The following is a 19,055-nucleotide window of genomic DNA, read 5'->3' on the forward strand; positions in this document are numbered from 1 at the left end:
TCATGCCCTGCCCATGTGTTTACTACTAGGCATTCTGTTTAACATTAATTAGGGTGTAGGGAACACACGGCTAGAACACACGCATTTGGGGCAAGCCGTGTGCCGCACACGGTCTAGACCCATGTGGACAAATTTAAGGCTATTTTCCAAGCCAGTTGCCTCCCTTATTTGCACAACACATTCATGGTTCCAAAGGTACTTAAACATTCATGAATCTAGCTCATGCATGACAACTTCTCATCTCATTATACTAAATTAAGACTCCATATCATGTCAAGCCCCATTTTACCAACACACACATAGTGGACATCATAATTCAACTATCAACAACCAATAGCCATATCATAATGGAATTGGCACGCATATGTAGAGATGAATAGGTTTACAACCCAATAATCATTGTGAGTCATATCTCATGGCCTTATACAAAATGAATTATAACACCATCAAAAGCCAACATATTGGCTAAGCAAATATGACATATAACAAAATAACCAAATTCCTATACATACCATGCTCAAAATAATGAAACTAACTATACCCAAAAGATTCCAATTGATAGCGTGACCGAGCCTCTGACGTCCTTTGATCATTGAGCTACCTTGGTGACACTATAAGAAAATAGAAAAGAGAGGGAGTAAGCATAGAGCTAAGTAAGCTTGCATATAAATAATAAGAAATAAAAATATGCATTTTCATACACATATATAACATATTTTAATTCATCTTACCCTCAACAATCATTGTAGTCATATCCTATCTCATTCGATTTATATAATGTTTAATAGAACTCATGATCATAATTCTTTCATTCTTATCTTACTATGTTTTAATCATTTTGTAATCTCAATAACTACGACCTTGGCATACATACTTGCACTCTTTCAACATGATTATACCTTGTTATTTCTTTGACAAATCCTTAGACTACTCATTGAACCACTTGGAATACAAAGGGATACTTAGGAAGTCATATTCACATAGTAGGGTGCTAATGCTATATCCCAGATATGGTCTTACATGGGACCACTTATCGATGTCAATGCCTTGTCCCAGACATGGTCTTACATGGGATTACACATATCGAAGCCGGTAGCCCAGCTATGGTCTTACACGATGTTCTCATATCGATGCCAATGCCATGTCATAGACATGGTCTTACATGGGAGCACATAATGATTCCGATGCCATATCCCGGATATGGTCTTATACGGGAGCTCCTCAACCCAAAAGTCATGATATTTATACCCTAAGTGTAACACCCCCACACCCAAAACCGTCACCGGAGTCAAGCTTGAGGTGTTACTAAACTTATCTTACCTTTTTAAACAACTCTAAACCACTTATTTTAATTTTCGGAATAAACTATTTTTCTGCATCATGGTTGCTTAAAAATTCATTTCTCGAGTTTCAAAACTCGAAATTAAGATCTGTAAATTTTTCCTGAAACTAGACTCATATATCTATCTACTAATTTTTTTATAGAATTTTTGACTTGTCCAATTAGTACAGTTTATTAGTTAAAGTTTCCCCTGTTTCAAAACTCAACTGCACTAACCTCTTCTTACTACAAACCATGTTTCTTCATGTACAAAATTCATATGACTAAGCCGTTTGTTTCTTTTAAAACTATACTCAACAAGGATTCTAACCATATAAATTACACATTCTAATTAGTTTTTTAAAATTTATGGTGAATTTCCAAAATTGAAATAGGGGATCCAGAAATCGCTCTGACCCTATTTCACTAAAACTCATATATCTCATAAAATATAATACCTTTACCTGTTTTGCTTATTCCATAAGAAAATAGACATAATAATATTTAATTTCATATATTATTCATCTTCAAACTATATTTCTACAATTTTTAGTGATTTTTCAAAGTTACATCATTTCTGTTACTTGAATCTGTTTTTAGGTTACTTTCACATTTTTCATAATTTTCATGTGATAATCACCATTCAATCGTACATATTAATAAACATGTATATCATCTGCCATTTTATTAGCTAATCACTAGCAAGTATTTACACATCATTAATTGTTCATATTATACCAAAAGTAGCTAAGTTTCTATACATGCCATACCCAAAACAAAACGTCTAATTATACCGAGTTATTTCTTTGATAGTGTGATCGGCCTCCGACGTTTCCTTCAATCCCCGAGTGGCTAGATAAGTACTATAAGAAGAAGAAAATAAAGAGATTAAGCACTAGGCTTAGTAAGCTTACAATCAAATAAATCACAACATTCAACATAATGGATAATTATTCATAATATCATCTAACATCATAAATTTCTTTACTTCTCAATTTCTATCTTCTTCTTTATTCCCTTACCTTCTTTCTTACCTAACCTTTCCTTTTTCATAAATATAATCTACTTTTCCTTTGCTGTTAATTCACTGTAATTTAATTCAGACCTCGACCCGTTGAACCACTCGAAATTCTAAGGATACTAGGGTCGTTCTGCCTTTCAATATCCTGCCAATGCCATGTCTTTGACATGGACTTACATGAATTATTCCTGTCTCCAATGCCATATATAATATGGACTTACATGGCTCAATCTCGTCTCCAAAGCCATATTTCTAATATGGACTTACATGGCTCATTTCTTACGTCTCACAACCCTAATATCCTAACATTCCTAGGCCTCAACCGGGCTTTCTAACACTTTTCCTCTGTCACTTCACCTTAAATTCGACTTTAAATATTTTCATAACATAAATATATAAATGCTGGAAATTGACAATAATAATGTAAAATAAAAGAATATTTCATTTATTTACTGTAACTTACCTTGATACAAAATGTAACTAAACTTTACAATTTAGTCATTTACTTTTTCTTTTCCCCGATCTACTCCCGAATTTCGTTCTTCTTGATTATGAGGCTTGAAAGTTGAAGGAACCCCAGCTATGGAGGAGAGCAAAAATTGGCAGAAACTAATTGAGAAGATGACCATTTTTGTGTTATTTTTCCCTTTTTAATTCATTTAATATCCAAATGACCAAATTGCCTCTCCTTACTAAACTTTCAAAAATTCCTTCCATGTCCTAATTTTTGTCCATGAACTTAAAATTGGTCAAATTGTTATTTAAACCCTCCTAATTAATATTCCAAAGAAATTTCATACTAAAAACTTCTAGAATGCAAGTTTTGCAAATTATTCGATTTAGTCCCTAACATCAACTTAAGCACTTTATGCATAGAATTTCATCACGAAATTTTCACACAATCATGCAATCATACCATGAACCTCAAAATAATAATAAAATAAATTTTTCTACCTCGAATTTGTGGTTTCGCAACCACTGTTCCGTTTAGGCCCTATTTTGGGATGTTACACTAAGTATTCCTAAGGTTCAATCGGCTTCTATCACCTCAAATCTTTGTCGAACAACATCAATAATACTCGCAAAGGAAAATATACAATTCATGCAACATTAAGTGTTAAATGTAATAAAGTGTTGTATCAATTACACACAAACTTACCTCGGTGCAAAAATGTAGCTAACTATTTGATTTAGTCCACAATCTTGTTTTTCCCTCGGTTTAGGTCCGGACTTCATTTTTCTTGATCTATAATAGAAAATCTCACTTATTTAATTATCACATTATTCAAATCAGGCCATAAATCATACTTTTAAAAAATTACAATTTTGCCCCTAAACTTTCACATATTTACTCTTTAGTCCCTAGGCTCGTAAAATGAAATGTGTCTAATTTCTTTGTTACCCAAGCCTAGCCGATTCATATTCCCTCTTATAAAAACCTACATTTTACATCAAATCACATTTTTAACACATATTTTTACATGTTTTACAAACAAGTCCTTTTAGGTGTTTTCATGAAAAATCACTTAGTAAAAGATGTTTATCATGCATCTAACTTTCATATTCCTCCATTAAACACCAAAATACATACATTTCACACATTGGTAAGTTTTTGAACTTGAACCTTAGCTCAAAATAATGGTAGAAATAGCTAGATCATGCTTCAAATATCTCAAAAACATAAAGAACATTAAAAACGGGGCTAGGGTGTATTTACAATCGAGCTTGAAAGGATGAAAAAAACCCTAGCTATGGCTCCTTGAGAATTTCAACTAAGGAGGGAGGAAGATGGACACAATTTTGACTTATTTTTTCCCCTTTTTATTCTTTTATTAACCAAAGGACAAAAATGCCCTTAAGGCATTTCTTTTAATTTTTTCCTATCCATGCCCATTTTTGTCCATAAAAATAAAAATTGGGAAAATTGATAATTAAGGACCTCTATTAACAATTCAAGGCAAATTTATGCTTAAAACTCACATTTTGCAACTTTTGCAATTTAGTCCTAAATATCAAATTGGACACTTTATCAATAGAATTTCTTCATAAAACTTTCACACAAGCATGAAATCATATCATAAACCTCACAAGAATCATAAAATAATTATTTTTACTTTAGATTTGTGGTCTCCAAACCACTTTTTTGACTAAATCCTAATTCGAGATGTTACACTATTTGTATATTACACTTGATAGTGAAATTTATATGAAAATCCCAGAAGGATTTAAAATCCTTGAAAGATATAAAGTTTCCCCGAAAAATTTTATATGAATTAAAACAATCTGGACGTTTGTGATATAATCGTCTTAGTGAATACTTGTTAAAATAAGGTTATAAAAATGATCCAATCTGCCCATGTGTTTTTATAAAAAGGTATGGATCAAACTTTTTGATAATTTCTATTTATGTTGATGATCTAAATATTATTGGAACTTCTGAAAAGCTTCAAAATGCAGTAAATTATTTAAAGAAAGAATTTGAGATGAAAAATCTTGGAAAAACAAAGTTTTGTCTTGGCTTGAAGATCGAACATTTAAGAGATGGCATTCATGTCCATCAGCCAACTTATACGAAAAGGATCTTAAAGAAATTTTATATGGATAAAGCACATCCATTGAGTACCCCCGATGTTTGTACGATCGTTAGATGTGAATAAAGATCAATTTCAACCTTGCGAGAACAACACAAGACGTGATATAGCTTTTGCTGTAAACTTGTTAGCAAGATTTAGTTCTTCTCCAACACGTAGACATTGGAATAAAATTAAACATGTATTTAGATATCTCAAAGGGACTTATTCAAATGATTCAAAATGCCTATTAGTTGGTTATGTTGATGCTGGATATTTATTGGATCCACATAAAAGTCGATCTTGAACGAGATATTTATTTACATGTGGAGGTATTGCCATATCATGTTGTTTGACAAAGTAGACATTAGTTGTTGCCTATTCAAATTATGCTGAAATAATTGCAATGTATGAGGCAAGCCGAGAGTGTGTTTGACTAAGGTTATTAACCCAACATCTCCAGAAGATATGTAATTTGCCTTTACAAGAAAATATGCCAACAATCTTATACAAAGATAATGCAGCGTGTATAGCTCAATTAAAGGGTGGTTATATCAAAGGTGACAGAACGAAACATATTTCACCAAAATTATTCTTCACTCATGATCTTGAGAAGAAAGGTGACATAGAAGTTCAACAAATTCATTCTAGTGATAATTTAGTAGATCTTTTTACCAAGGCATTGCCAACTTCAACATTTGAAAGACTACGAAACAATATTGGAATGCATCAACTCAAATATATAATGTGATGTTGCCATTAGGGGGAGTCTAAAACATATTGTACTCTTTTCCTTTAATCAATGTTTTGTCCCACTGGGTTTTCCTAGTAAAAGTTTTTAACAAGACAACTTGTAATAGGAGATTGTGTATTTTTTTTCCTTCATTAGGTTTTTATGCCACAGGGTTTTTCCTAATAAAGGTTTTAATGAGGCACATTTTTATTTAAAAGACATCTTACATTAAATGGATGTCTATAACCTCTTTAAACATATTAAAGTAATGAGATAAAACTCTTTACTTCATTTATAATCAGGAGATGATTAAATGGAGTAATTAAGAAAACTTAATTCACATTTATTGATTGAATGTAATACATTTATCAATTGAATGTAAAGGAGTTTGTAGATAGCATATTGTAAGTGAAAGTTAAACAATGAAAATTCTCTTGTATTTTTCATCCACTTTTTACTTATTATTATTGTTTTATTAATTCTATAACAAAAGCAATATTAAATCATAATTAATTCAAAATTGTAACTTCCAAAAATCAAAGCATTATAAAATAATTAATAAATGGTGAAATAACATTTAAAAATAATTAATTCAAAATTGTATCATGACTTGAAATAATGTAAAATTATATTAGATCCTTCTAAAAATTTTAAAAACCTTATGCTTATCTGGGTATACAATTAATTTTACTCTACTTAATGATTCCCGATGATGGGAATCATGTTAAAATCTCTATCCACCATTTTGCTACCTCCATTAAAATTCTAAACAATTCTTTTTCCCAAAATTCTAAAGATTTCATTAATGCAAAAAATGACATCATTTACATAAAAGATTGGCCATTTTCCAACAAAAGAGAAATACTCTTTAGGTGCTTCTTGGATTCAAATTCTATCCCTTGTTTTCCATTTTCATGGTGGTTGAAGGAAGAACTGAAGAAAGATAAAGTTTCATTTAATGTTTCTTCACTGATTTTCCTAATTGTTGTTTCTCCTTTCATTCAAATAATGACAGTGAAAGAGCCTCCTCTAATAATAATATTTTGAAGGCTTACATCATTTCCTAAATAAAGAGAGAATAGTCAAGCTAGTGCTTCAATAAAAGAAATCGTATGATTTTCTTTTGGAATTACTTACATCACAATATTTAGAAAAAGAAATAATTATAATTCTAATTGTTTAAAATGTTAAAGAGAATTGAATTTTCATAAATAAAATTAATTTGATTGATTATTAAAGTAACCTTTAAAATTAAAAACAAACAAATGCAACTTTTTTAAATAAATACCATTAATTTTGAATAAATAATAATTTAAATTATTGAAAAAAATTAAAACTTAATTTATTAAAATATAGTGTATGAAATATATATAATTAGTATTTTTATTAAATTTTAATAGAATAGTACGGAAACGTAAATAAAATATTTTTGGGATTTTAATAGTACTTAATAATAAAAATAAAATAATATAAAAGAAAACTAAATTTCAAAAGATAGAAAAAGTAGAATGAATCAAATCTGATGATAGGTGATTAGTTTGCTTCAGCAGTCCCAATCAACTGTCATTTTGGGTTCCTCGTCAACCAACTAGTTGCTATCCTAGTAGGATCTTTCGATCTTCCACTAACATAACGAGTTAGCAAGGACTACTTATTTTCCGACCTCATAGTCCAAGCTGGCTTGGGGTGCAAGTGCTCACGAATTGGCAATATCAATTTTGGATTAATTCCCACATTGATGATTTCTCGGGGTTGTTAGGCCTAGGGTTTGTTTCACGCTATTCCTTTCCCAAACAATTGATCTATTGAGTAACCCTACAGAACAATTAATAGGTCATGCCTCCACTCGCTAATCCCTCTTAGAAGGATTAGTTCTTTGTGGGTTTCATAAACAATATGGAATAGATGAAAGAATAAAACATGGTGAATGAATTGAAGTGTAGAGTTTAAAAAAAGCCTGATTTATATAAATAATAGCATGAATCTCTATAAGTTGATCATCTTTACAAATCAGGTCTTTTGAAGGAAAGTAATGAACAAATAAACTAAACTCTGAAAAACTTAAAAAGAAAGAAAACGAAACTAAATCTAAAGAAATAATCTAAGCTAATGAAATGTTGTCTATAACATGTGCAAAAGGAGCCTATTTATAGCCTTCAGGTTGCCGTCGTCCTTAACCCTAAGTCAGCTGACGTTCCTGAGCTTTAAGTTTAATTGTGCAGACCAAAATGCCCCTACTTCATGTTTAATTTTCGTCCCAGAGTCGATGCCGCGACATAGAAGTCAGTATGCTCCTCTTTGGGATATCTTCAAGGGTATGTTGCAACATCCTCAATTAGTGTCGCGACATCAAAGGCAGTTACATACTTCTTCCATTATGCTCTCTATGTTGCGACATCGGATCTCCCGTGTTGCAACATAACGTCCAGTATCGGCCTAAAATGCCTTCTAATGGTCTCCTGCACACTCACGAAGTACATTAGCTCTCCCTTAGGCCTCATTGGGCCCTTAAGATCAATAAAAGACTCAATTCGCACATTTTATTGAATATAGGAAAAACTAAAAAAAAAAACTTAACTAAAATGTAATGAAAATGCTTGTATTCAAGCTCCTTAAATGCGAAAACTAGTTTAATCTACTACACCGAATTACGGCAGATCAGCGGGAAATGACCCAAGACATATTCATGAAATAAAAAACATTTAAAATAAAGGCAATGTGTTCTCAATCCTACCCTCAAAATAAGCAATTTCATAATAATTTCAAACCTATTCAAGTCAAGCAGTCTAATTACTATGAAAATCTAGGTACATGGGTTACGTAACCCTGGTCCACGCATTGACAACTTAGGTCTGAGTGTTAGAAAACCTAAGCTTTGATAACATAAAATATAACACTACTTATTCGGTCTGGTCGCCGGACTTGAGTAACAAGATGCTACAACAACTATTGAAACTTATACACATACAAATTACTACAATTAACATTTAAAGATGAGTTCATGACTAATTAAACATTTAATCGGCAATAAAAATAGATTTATCCGTAATAAAGACCATTTTTAAAATTTTTGAAAAACAACAAAAGTATCGATATTAAACAAAAAGGTATTGATATTTTAGTCTCAAGTATCAATACTTTTACCCAGTATGCTAAAATTTAACAAGTTAAAACGTTTTTCATGCTCAAAATATATTCCTACTCAACATACAATCAATGTCTAATTTAACTGAACATGTTAAACATCTTTTAACCATTTGTCATGCCATATCAATACATTTTCATCGAGAATACCTAACATGCATTATCAACCTCAATCTTAAACATCAAAATGTCTATAAGCGAAGTCCAAAAGCAACATCAACATTCCATAAGTCCAATCCCAAAATAGTAATAATAAGATAATGATAATAACTAAAACTAAAACTCTAATCCACATTGCCTTTATTCAAAGTGTCCAAAATAAAATTATAAAACCACCTACATGAAGGTTATTGTCTTTCTTATATCACTTACTCGGCCACTCCACTCACACTGAAAGAGCTATCTATCTGCAAGATTTTAATGTGGAGTGTGTAAGCTTAAATAAGCTCAATGAATATTCATAATTACCACAAAATATACACATCATTATTAGTTAAGTAAGAGCATACTAAGATACATTCACAACCATATTTTCATCAAGTCAAAATAACATATTCATGTATCATTATCTCACAAGTCTAGCTTATATATTCTCATGCATTTACACACAACATATCTCATATATATACATAATTCAGATAATGATAGTTTGGCAGCTTGAAATTATGAAACATAAAAGTGGACTCTATCACCACACATTGGATTAATAGATCTCCATCACACCAGTAACTCAAAAAGTCTAACATGTCACATAAGTGTAACATAAAGCTAAACACTCTCCAGCACACCAACATTTCTCGATGTATGGACCTTATCTCGACATTCCCTTATCTTTCCAACCTGTCCCAGGGCCTCAACGCCCAAATCACAAAACACGAAAGTGAGTACTCACAATCCTATGGTATGTCAACTATATCTAATGGTTTCAAAAAATTACAAGGCCAAAATATCCACAATTACACATTTTTAATTGTTGATTTAATGCACATAATCTCTATTCATATTCATCAATTTACATCACAAACTTGTACACAATGCATACTTATTGAATTCACACTTAATTTCACTTTAAGTGCCAGAATAATGCTCATTGAGCCATCACATATCAGATCACATATGTGTGCATTAAAATCAATTTATCACATTCAAATATTCACACATTACCTGTCATAATAGCCTCACATTCCATAACTCGACATACATAAGGAAAAATTTCACAATAAGGCAAAAAGTATAAAGAACCTTACACTCGGAACTTAAGATAGGGGTTTAGACTATTCCTAAGCTCTTAATTAACACTATAGAATCACGCATATTAGCAGCAACTCTAGAACACTCACCGTTCACGCTTCCAATTACTAGCCAAAATCTCAAACAAGCTTTTCCTTACCTTTAGACTTACTCGTAGTGGTTTCCAATTGATCCAAAACTTACACACAACAAAGACATTCCAAACTCGTAAAATACAACCTTTCATTCTCACCACAAAAAATTAGCTAGTTTTGTCGAAATTGAAAATTCGACGTTCTAATCTTGTATTTAATCCTCAATTTTAATTTCAAACATCCTAAATATAATTTAATTTCATATTTAAACCATTAATTTCACCTAAATCCATGGTTCTAAAATTTTCGGAAAATTCAAATTTTCAAGAACATGAAAAAGGGGAGAAATGTTTGATTCTTAAAAATTCGGTTATGAACTATCAAATTGAAATGAAATACCTTCCGATTAAATTAGAATGAATCAAAAATCACTTTGAAAACACGACTTTACTCAAGATTATGAGATTTGCCATTTTTGAATCCAATATTACTTTAAAAATATCAAACCTAAATATAATCATTTAAAACTCTATTTGAATTAACAACACTTTTTGTTTAACCCTTAAAAGTTAAAATATTACATTAATTTGATATGAAGGAATTAATTAATTTTGAAAGAACTCTCTAATTTTAGGTTTTAGAAAACTTTTGAGTGATCTAGGATTTTTTATAAGAAGGGGAAGACGGTGGGTGTTCTCCTTGTAGGAGACTAATTTAAAAAATTGGGCAATTTTCTCTTTTGGCCACTCCCTATTTCTTCCCTTACCCAACTAGGTCCTGATTTAATTAAAATCTATTTTTTTTTCAAATTAAACCTCAAAATTAAAATTTGGTTTAAGCTAGTTAATAAAATAAAAACTCGAATATGTAACTTTAATTCTTTAATTACCCACTTACAACCTTAAATTTCGATACATGACTTAACCCCTAGTTTACTGACTCGATTCTACTAACCCGAAACCACTAGGCAAGATTTTGGGATGTGATAAATCTCTCCCTCTAAAAAGAATTTTGTTCTCGAAATTTTCCTGCTGACACGTCATTTACTTAATCACAAAATATATTATTTCTTATTTTAAACCAACCATCGCACTACCGCTACGCAACCCTAATTCATATTCTTTTTAACTTCCTATTGCTTTTCTTAAAGTTCTTATTCACTACCACGGACTGTCCTTTGGTAACTTTGCTAACAGTTTCCTCTATTCACTATGACACTTTCGTCTAAAGAACTCATAATCATTATTCCTAATTTAATGGTCTCTATTGGGATCCTCCACTTATTAGCTAAAAAGCTCAAAATTTACAAAAGCGTAGGACCTAGATCTACCAACAAGAATAAAGGGATCGATTACAAGGCAAAAATAAAAAAATAAAATAAAATACCCGCAATCTCGTTGATTGAATGCTGATCCTATGGCTCCCTAATAGCATATACTCGAGTTGGTCCTCCAGTAACAACCCGCTACCCAACTTGTCTCTCATTACCAGCTCTACTTCAGCCACAACCTTTAGCAGTCACAAGTGTAGGTGCAAAACTCTGAATATGCGAAACCTTGACTTTCTTCGAAAAATCCCTCAACATGTGTTCCTTAGAGCCACATTTGAAACACCCTCCTATCAGTTGTCGGCACTCTTTGAGATGCCTACGATCGTAGTGCCACATCATCACAATTTGCTGGCATCGCCAAATGAATCTAAATAAAATGGTTGTCTAGATTCAATTGAATCTAGACACTAATTTATCTAAATTCATTCTAGAATTATAAAAAGCATAAAAATTATAAAATGATTAAAATTTATAAAATTATTAGAAGTTAATTAAAAATAAAAATCTATTAAAAACCATAAAGATTTAGAAAAATTATTTATAAAAATTATTAGAAATGAATTAAATTTAATAAAAAAAAGTATATAAATATTATCTTAGAATGCATTATATTACTCTTAACATCTTTATTATTAATAGTATTGTTTCTCATTTTAACTATTTTCATATTTTATATTTTAAAATATTAAAATATAGTACGGCATCAATTTGATCGCTGTAAAAGAAAGATTGAAAAGTTAAGAACAATTACAGCTGTTGAAGTCATATTCTAAAAACACATATAACGAAGAAAAAGTAAAAACATATACCGGAGGAGGTTTTTAGTATTTTGCATGACGACTGTTTTAGTATAAACTCAACGTAGATAGGTTAAGCAGTTGCTATTTTCTTTCCTGTATCACGCGTTCAAGTATAAATAAAAACTAAGAAATTTAATACATGTAATATAAAATCATAATAATAGAAATAAACAGGACTTAAAAGTGAAATCTGGAAGAAGCATATATTATATTATTGAATTCCAGCCTGACCCATAGCTTTACTACAGGTTAACATTAGATAAAATCTTGTCTTTAACTTTTCTTTTTTATTATGGTTGTTAATTAATTTCTAACCATTTTTATAAGTGGTTTTTCTAATTATTTTTTGTGGTTTTGATAAATTATTTTTACAAATTTTCTATATTCAAATGAACCTAATCAACCATTTGTTCAGATTTATTATGCACTTATTTTAAAAAATTAAAATAATTTTAATTTTTTTATTGACATAGCAATTGATGATAATGTGACATTATCACATCATCAATCAATGAAAATGTGCCATTATTAATGGTCACGTCATGTCGTTAAACACTAATGGTCAATGTCAATCAAAGGGTCTATTTGATCATTTTTATTAGTTTAAAACTCAATTGGATGCAAAATGTTTAGAGAGACTTAATTATTAAAAAAATCGAAAGCTCATGGTAACATTAAACAAAACAAAGAAATCATATTCTTATCTTTCCCCTCTTCCCAATCTAACTATAGAAATAAAAATTTAATCACAAAAGAAAGTGCCAACTTTTGGGACTAGCATATCTAGAGTGACATGTGTCTTATTTTTTCTTCCTTTCTTTTGAGAATCATTGATCTTGTATAGATGTACCTAATATTAATTATATATATATAATAGGAGATGAAGTACATTATAAATTAAGGATTGTGAAATGAAATTTTATAGCAAAGGCTTTAGTCCACAGCATGGGATTATAACTTTAGCATATGAGGCAAAGGAATATATTTAAAAGCAAGAAAATTGTTAATTAACTAATTTCAGTAACTAAAATCGAGTAAGACATGAATGTAATCAAAGTTGAAGATTAATGTGAGCCCCTTTGATTTTTCTTTTCAAAGTTGTGTTAATTATTGTTTAGCGGCTTTAACGACATGGTTCAGAATCTGTAAAGCTACGTACCCGACATAGGTGATGTTGCGCCCATTTTCGCTTCACATGTTGCTTTCCATTTTGTTCCCCCCGTTTCTTCCCCCCAATACTAGAGATTACAAGTTTTAGCCAAGCTCCTGTACTTTTGGAGATCCAATCACATATATTTACATGCTGGAAGTGTTATGGAAAAAGGTTTGGTTATTGTTGATGCTCCCTGCTCACATATTGCTGCAAGAAGCTGGAACACATTGGTGATGTTACTAATGCGGGATTCGAGCTTCACATGCGTTCATTCTTGCATGTCTAGAGCCAAACTAATCCTAGCATAGACACGGACCAAACTTACGCTGGGAGAAGATCACGATTCATTGAGGGAAGGCGGACAGCTTTGGGAGAGAGCATCTCCAGGGGTGTCGCTCCAAGGCAGTCTTGTTCAAGGCGCACTGCTTTAGGGAGAATACAACTCAAAAGCTGCAGGCTGCACTTTGAAGCAATAGAAGATTATAGGATTGCAGAAAAAAATATTCAGAAACGTTTATCTTTCTCAACATGTTTTCTTTTAAGTAACAAGCTCCTTGACTATTCAAGCAATGCTATTACCATTAAAATTTCATTTGCCATTTGTAATGTGCATCACAGAATGATGCATCAAACAACTATGTAATTTAAGCCATGAAACATGGAATGAACCAATATTTCGATTCGCAAGAAGTTAAAATGCCAATAAGTAAAAATTGCTCAAACAATGGTGAAAGAACTTGCCGACCTGAGACATTGCATATATATACATATCATATCGTTACATAATCATACATATGTTCTAGCAAGTAAACGACAGCAATCTAACATCTACAAAGAAAACAGCTATCAACAACTACAACAATACCTACAAAATCTCCCCCATATATATCGGAGTTGCAGCCTCAGCATTATCCTTCCTTCAACCTTCATCAAAATCGGCTGTCTCCACCGCAAGAACTCCTGCATTATGGTTAGGTTGCCTATAAACCAAACCCAAAAAACCATAATCCATTACCTACGAAACCTCAGAGAGGATTCATCCTCGGCTTCCCTCTCTTCCTTGGGGCAAAATCGGACACATTCCCACCCGAAATCCCTGCCACATTATCGATGCTTTCGGTAGCCTTCTTCATGGTGGTCGTCGGAGCAGAAGCCGGTGGTGGCAAGGCCATAGTACCTCCATTTCTTTGAGCCCCTCGCCGCTTTTCTGGAAACCCTGGAGGAGCTTTAACTTCACTCTCCCGTCCATCATTTCTTTCACTCCCTCGCCGCTTATCTGGAAACCCCGGAGGAGGTTCAACTTCAGTCTCCTGACCACTGGACAATAACGGAAAAAACGCCCAGGTACAATAATAAGCTTCTTTCTCGGGAATCAACGGCGGCAAAGTCTGAATGAGAACACCATGAAAAGCTCTGTCGCAATTCTGGCACCTTAAACAACAACCTTCGTAAATCCTAGGATACTCAAACAACATATAACAGTAGGGACACGCTGTCCAAAATGTTGACATTCTTGGCCTTTGATTCTCCTTTCGCAATTCCAAATTCTGCATGCGTTCCTGATTTTGCGCTTCTCCCCTTACAGTTGATTCCCCGGCATGATACGAACGATCGCCGGCGGTGCTTAAATCAATTCTCGTACAGGAGTCAAATTCTTTGTCGTAAACCGATTTTTTCGAGCTGTTAGACAAAATAGACCATGCGTCGGATACGAGCTTAAACGCATCATCGGCGAAAGGGAACTTATTTTGCTCGGGATCAAGAAGGAGAGTTAGGCGATGATACTGTTTCTCGATAAGATCGTTGTCTTGGGAACGGCAATCGATTTGTAAGATGGAGTACCAGTCGTGTTGGTCGTTAATTCTTTTTACGTCGGCGACAACGACGTCGATGACGGCTAGGATCTGATCTGGCCCTTCCAAGAGGGGATCGGTTTGTTGGGCGAGGACTGCGACATCTCTTGAGGCTTTGAAATGACGGCCTTGGAGAAGTTTCTTAGCGATTCCTAGAAGGAGTTTGGCATCGGCTCTGCTGCCGTTTCCCTCCATTACCCAGTGGGACAAGTCAGGGCCTGTTTGGAGGATGAGAAAACGATGGTAACTTTTGCCTTTAATTTTTCTTTATTTTGAGATTTTATGTTGGTATATCAAAGACTAAATGGACGGAGTTAATGTTATTCTTTTATTTGAAGGGTAAACTAAAAAATAGTTACTTTTGTTTGCCTCATGTTATATTTTAGTTATTTATATTTGAAATGTTACGTTTTAATCACTTATGTTATTATTTTGTTACGAATTGATCACTCTTCCGTTAAGTTCTATTATCTCCTTAACGGTAATCCTACGTGGCAGTCCAACTAGATATTACTAAATCTGCTAATACATACTTTATCCGGATAAAGTATGTATTATTAAAATTAAATTAAAATATTAAATAAGAAATAAAATTATAAAACAATAAATTATTTGGAAAATTACTATTATTGTAATAAGATACATGTTTTATTAGGTATAAGTATTTAAAATTTTATTTTTGTAATGTGATACATGCGTAAATATATATATATAATCATATTAGTGAATCTGCTAATGCATACTTCATCCGGATGAAGTATGTATTAGCAGATTCAGTAATATCTAGTTGGACTGCCGCGTAGAATTACCGTTAGGGAGATAACAGAACTTAACAGAAGAGTGATTACTTCGTAACAAAATAATAACATAAATGACTAAAATGTAATATGAGGCAAACAAAAGTGAATATTTTTATAGTTTATACTTATCTAAATTACGAAAAGTCTAAAGTTTGTTGGAGGTTTAAGGTGGGTGTTTTGGTCTTTTCCAGGGCATCCTAGATTTTCAGACAAAAGAAGGAAGTATATTATGTCTTCGAAGTTTGAACTTTTGTACTTAAAAACAATATCATTTCTTTTGTTAGGTAGTTAATTTTTTTCAAACCAAATACATTAATTCTAGATATGGTGTTACAAAGTAATACATATATATTTAAATAATATTAAAATTAATTAAAATTATAATTTTTAATAAAATATAAAAAATAATTTATTATAATTTGTTATTAATATTTTAATATATAAAATATAAATTTTAAATATATTTTAAATTATAATTCAAATATAAACTATATTTTAAATATTAAAATATATGCAATAAAATTTAGATATATAATATTATATATTTTAAATAAATTTTAAATAGGAAATAAATTACATAATCAATACAAATATTATATAAAACACTTTATAAGGCTTAAAAATGTTTTTGTAAAAGTAAAATCTAAAAAGAATTAATTTTATTTTTAAGTTCAAAACATTTTTCAAAAATAATTCTAACTCTAAAAGTTATCCGTTTAATAATACTTATGGTTCCAAACACATTTTAAAAAATAATATTAAACTAAACTTAAAAAGTTTTCATTAATTTATCAAGTTTCAATATCAAATAAAATTTTAATTTAATTTAATTACTATTTAATATTATTTCTCCCTTCCTTTTCTCTCATTTCCAATTACATCATTTTTCATCCTCTTTCTTCTTCCATTTATTCACAACAAAAGACATAAGAGTTTGATTTCGTTTCAAATAACTATTCCTAGTATACAAGAGCATTGGTAAAATTTTCAAAAAGGTGAAAATTATTTGCAAGTAACTCGTAATAGAGTAGGTGAAAAATGCATTTAAGAAAATAATAATAAGACTTCAAAACCTTGGAAATTCAAAGAACAACAATCAACAACATGTTTGATTACCAAGAAATTTTTTAAACAAAGGACATGATAAATCTTGAATTTTGAAAACCCAACTTGATTATCCAAAAATCTAAAGTACAGGATTGTGAGGGGAAGAGGAAGAATAAGAGAGGGAAAAAGAACAAATAGAAAAAGGGCGTGGAAGAAAAAAAATTCAAAAAATTTAGAAAAATAAAAAATAAAAAAATAAATAAATGTATCATATGTCACAATTAAATTGATTTTAATTTTTTTTTAATATAGGGTAACGATAGACCGTAATAATTACATAGTCATAATTTAGCTACTTGATTCAAAAAAAATATTAATAAATACCCAGAAAAATGTATACTTTGTGGGCTAATTATTCAATTAAGCTTTTTTTGTTGTTTTAATTTCGTATTATACACACCCACCTGAGTTGAGATTCAACATTTTGATTTAGCAAGAGCCGATTTGCTAATGTCCTAGAAACCATGAAAGCATAAATATAAAAGGGTTATCCCGTTAGTCACTCTAAATAGGGATTATTAGTTGGATCTAGGTGCTCTAAGTGTAGTATATTCGTTTGTATAATTTTACTTTTTTGAACAGATTGGTTTAATTAAAGGCATAATTGTAAAAAAAGCCCTCAACCTTTGGGGGCTTTTGGATATATGCCCCTAACTTTTTTTTTTTTGAAATCAACCCTTAATGTAACGAATTTTTCAGACATCAACCCAGTTGAAACTGTAAACGTCAGCTAACCGTTAGTCAACAATCGGTCAAAAAATTTGGTCTACGTGGCGTTGCTGTTGACCGATGACATGGCTCACAATAAAATAAATAAGTTGACATGGCAAAAAATTAAACAAATTTAATAATCATAAAACCAAAAAAAAAACCCCTAAATCCCCAAACCTCCAAAATCTTTTTCCCAAATTCTAAAATCCCCAAATCGTGAAATTCCTTAAGTCCCTAACCTCCAAAATCTTTCATTAAATCCCTAACAATCTTCAAGTCCCTAAATCTTCAAATACCTAAATCGATAGCATTCCGAAATCTTCTTGAAATCTCTAAAATTTTTACGAATCAAATCGTTGAATCCCTAAAACTATTAGGAACGAAATCATGAAATCCCTTAGAACCAAATTGTGAAATCCTTAATCTTTCCAGAAATTTTTATTTTTCTTCCTTGTCGTCTGAAATCATGGATTCACATAGTTCGAATAGTCAGCCTAAAGTTTGGGTAACGCATGGTTCGAAGAAAAAATCGTCATATGCAAATGTTGTTACTTCATCGCAGAAGGAGTATGCCTACGATAGACCAGCAGTAAAATGTCACTGCAATAAGTTAGCTCCAAGAGACACTTCATGGAGCGATTTAAATCCGGGGAGGAGGTTTTATGGTTGTTCAGATTTTCGGGTAAGTAAAGAATTTTTATTTGCAAATTGAGCTTGAGCTCAATTTTGATGATTTCATAAATCTCAGTATTTGTTTTGTTTTCATTTTGGATTATTTCAATTTGGTTGAATTGGGATTTGTTTGTAGGACGGTGGTTGTGATTTCTTCAAGTGGTACGATGGGAAAAAGTGTCACCGTGAGATTGAGTTACTGCGTCAATTGCGTGATAGTGAACGAAATCTTTTGAAGGATAATTTAGCACTTAGAAAGAATGCAATGGATTTGGTTGCATTTGATGGTAACCATAATGGTGGCAGTAGTGCTGTTGACATTGAGGTTGAAGGAGGTAGACCAATTTGTGGTGTTGAAGAAGAAGTAGCATTAAGGAAGAAAATGTTGACCATGAAGCAAAAAATCAAAGTTATCAAGAAAGAGAAGTCAATGTATAAGATGTTATTTTCTTGCTCTATGTTATGTATTGTATGCATCACCATAGGTTTCTTTTTTGGCAGTACTGGTAAGAGGC

At 31.5% G+C, this 19,055-nt stretch overlaps 1 protein-coding gene across 3 annotated transcripts; it reads right to left on the reverse strand.

Moving 5' to 3' along the window:
- Positions 1–7,590: 7,590 nt before the first annotated feature.
- LOC108479569 (uncharacterized) lies at positions 7,591–15,550 on the reverse strand. 3 transcript variants are annotated; one of them, XM_053025831.1, is made up of 4 exons: positions 13,723–15,550; positions 13,404–13,604; positions 11,501–11,760; positions 7,591–9,196 (listed from the first exon to the last, which is right to left on the reverse strand). In XM_053025831.1, the coding sequence occupies exon 1, from the start codon at positions 15,443–15,445 to the stop codon at positions 14,423–14,425; it is 1,023 nt and encodes a 340-aa protein (XP_052881791.1). In that variant the 5' UTR covers positions 15,446–15,550; the 3' UTR covers positions 7,591–9,196; positions 11,501–11,760; positions 13,404–13,604; positions 13,723–14,422. The 3 variants fall into 3 exon arrangements, with proteins under 3 accessions (XP_052881791.1, XP_052881790.1, XP_052881792.1); XM_053025830.1 differs by having other exon boundaries at positions 13,404–13,614; XM_053025832.1 differs by having other exon boundaries at positions 11,501–11,792; positions 13,404–13,614.
- Between the last annotated feature and the right edge of the window lie 3,505 nt (positions 15,551–19,055).

The sequence above is a fragment of the Gossypium arboreum genome, chromosome 3 (genome assembly GCF_025698485.1).
Source record: "Gossypium arboreum isolate Shixiya-1 chromosome 3, ASM2569848v2, whole genome shotgun sequence".
Taxonomy (NCBI): domain Eukaryota; kingdom Viridiplantae; phylum Streptophyta; class Magnoliopsida; order Malvales; family Malvaceae; genus Gossypium; species Gossypium arboreum.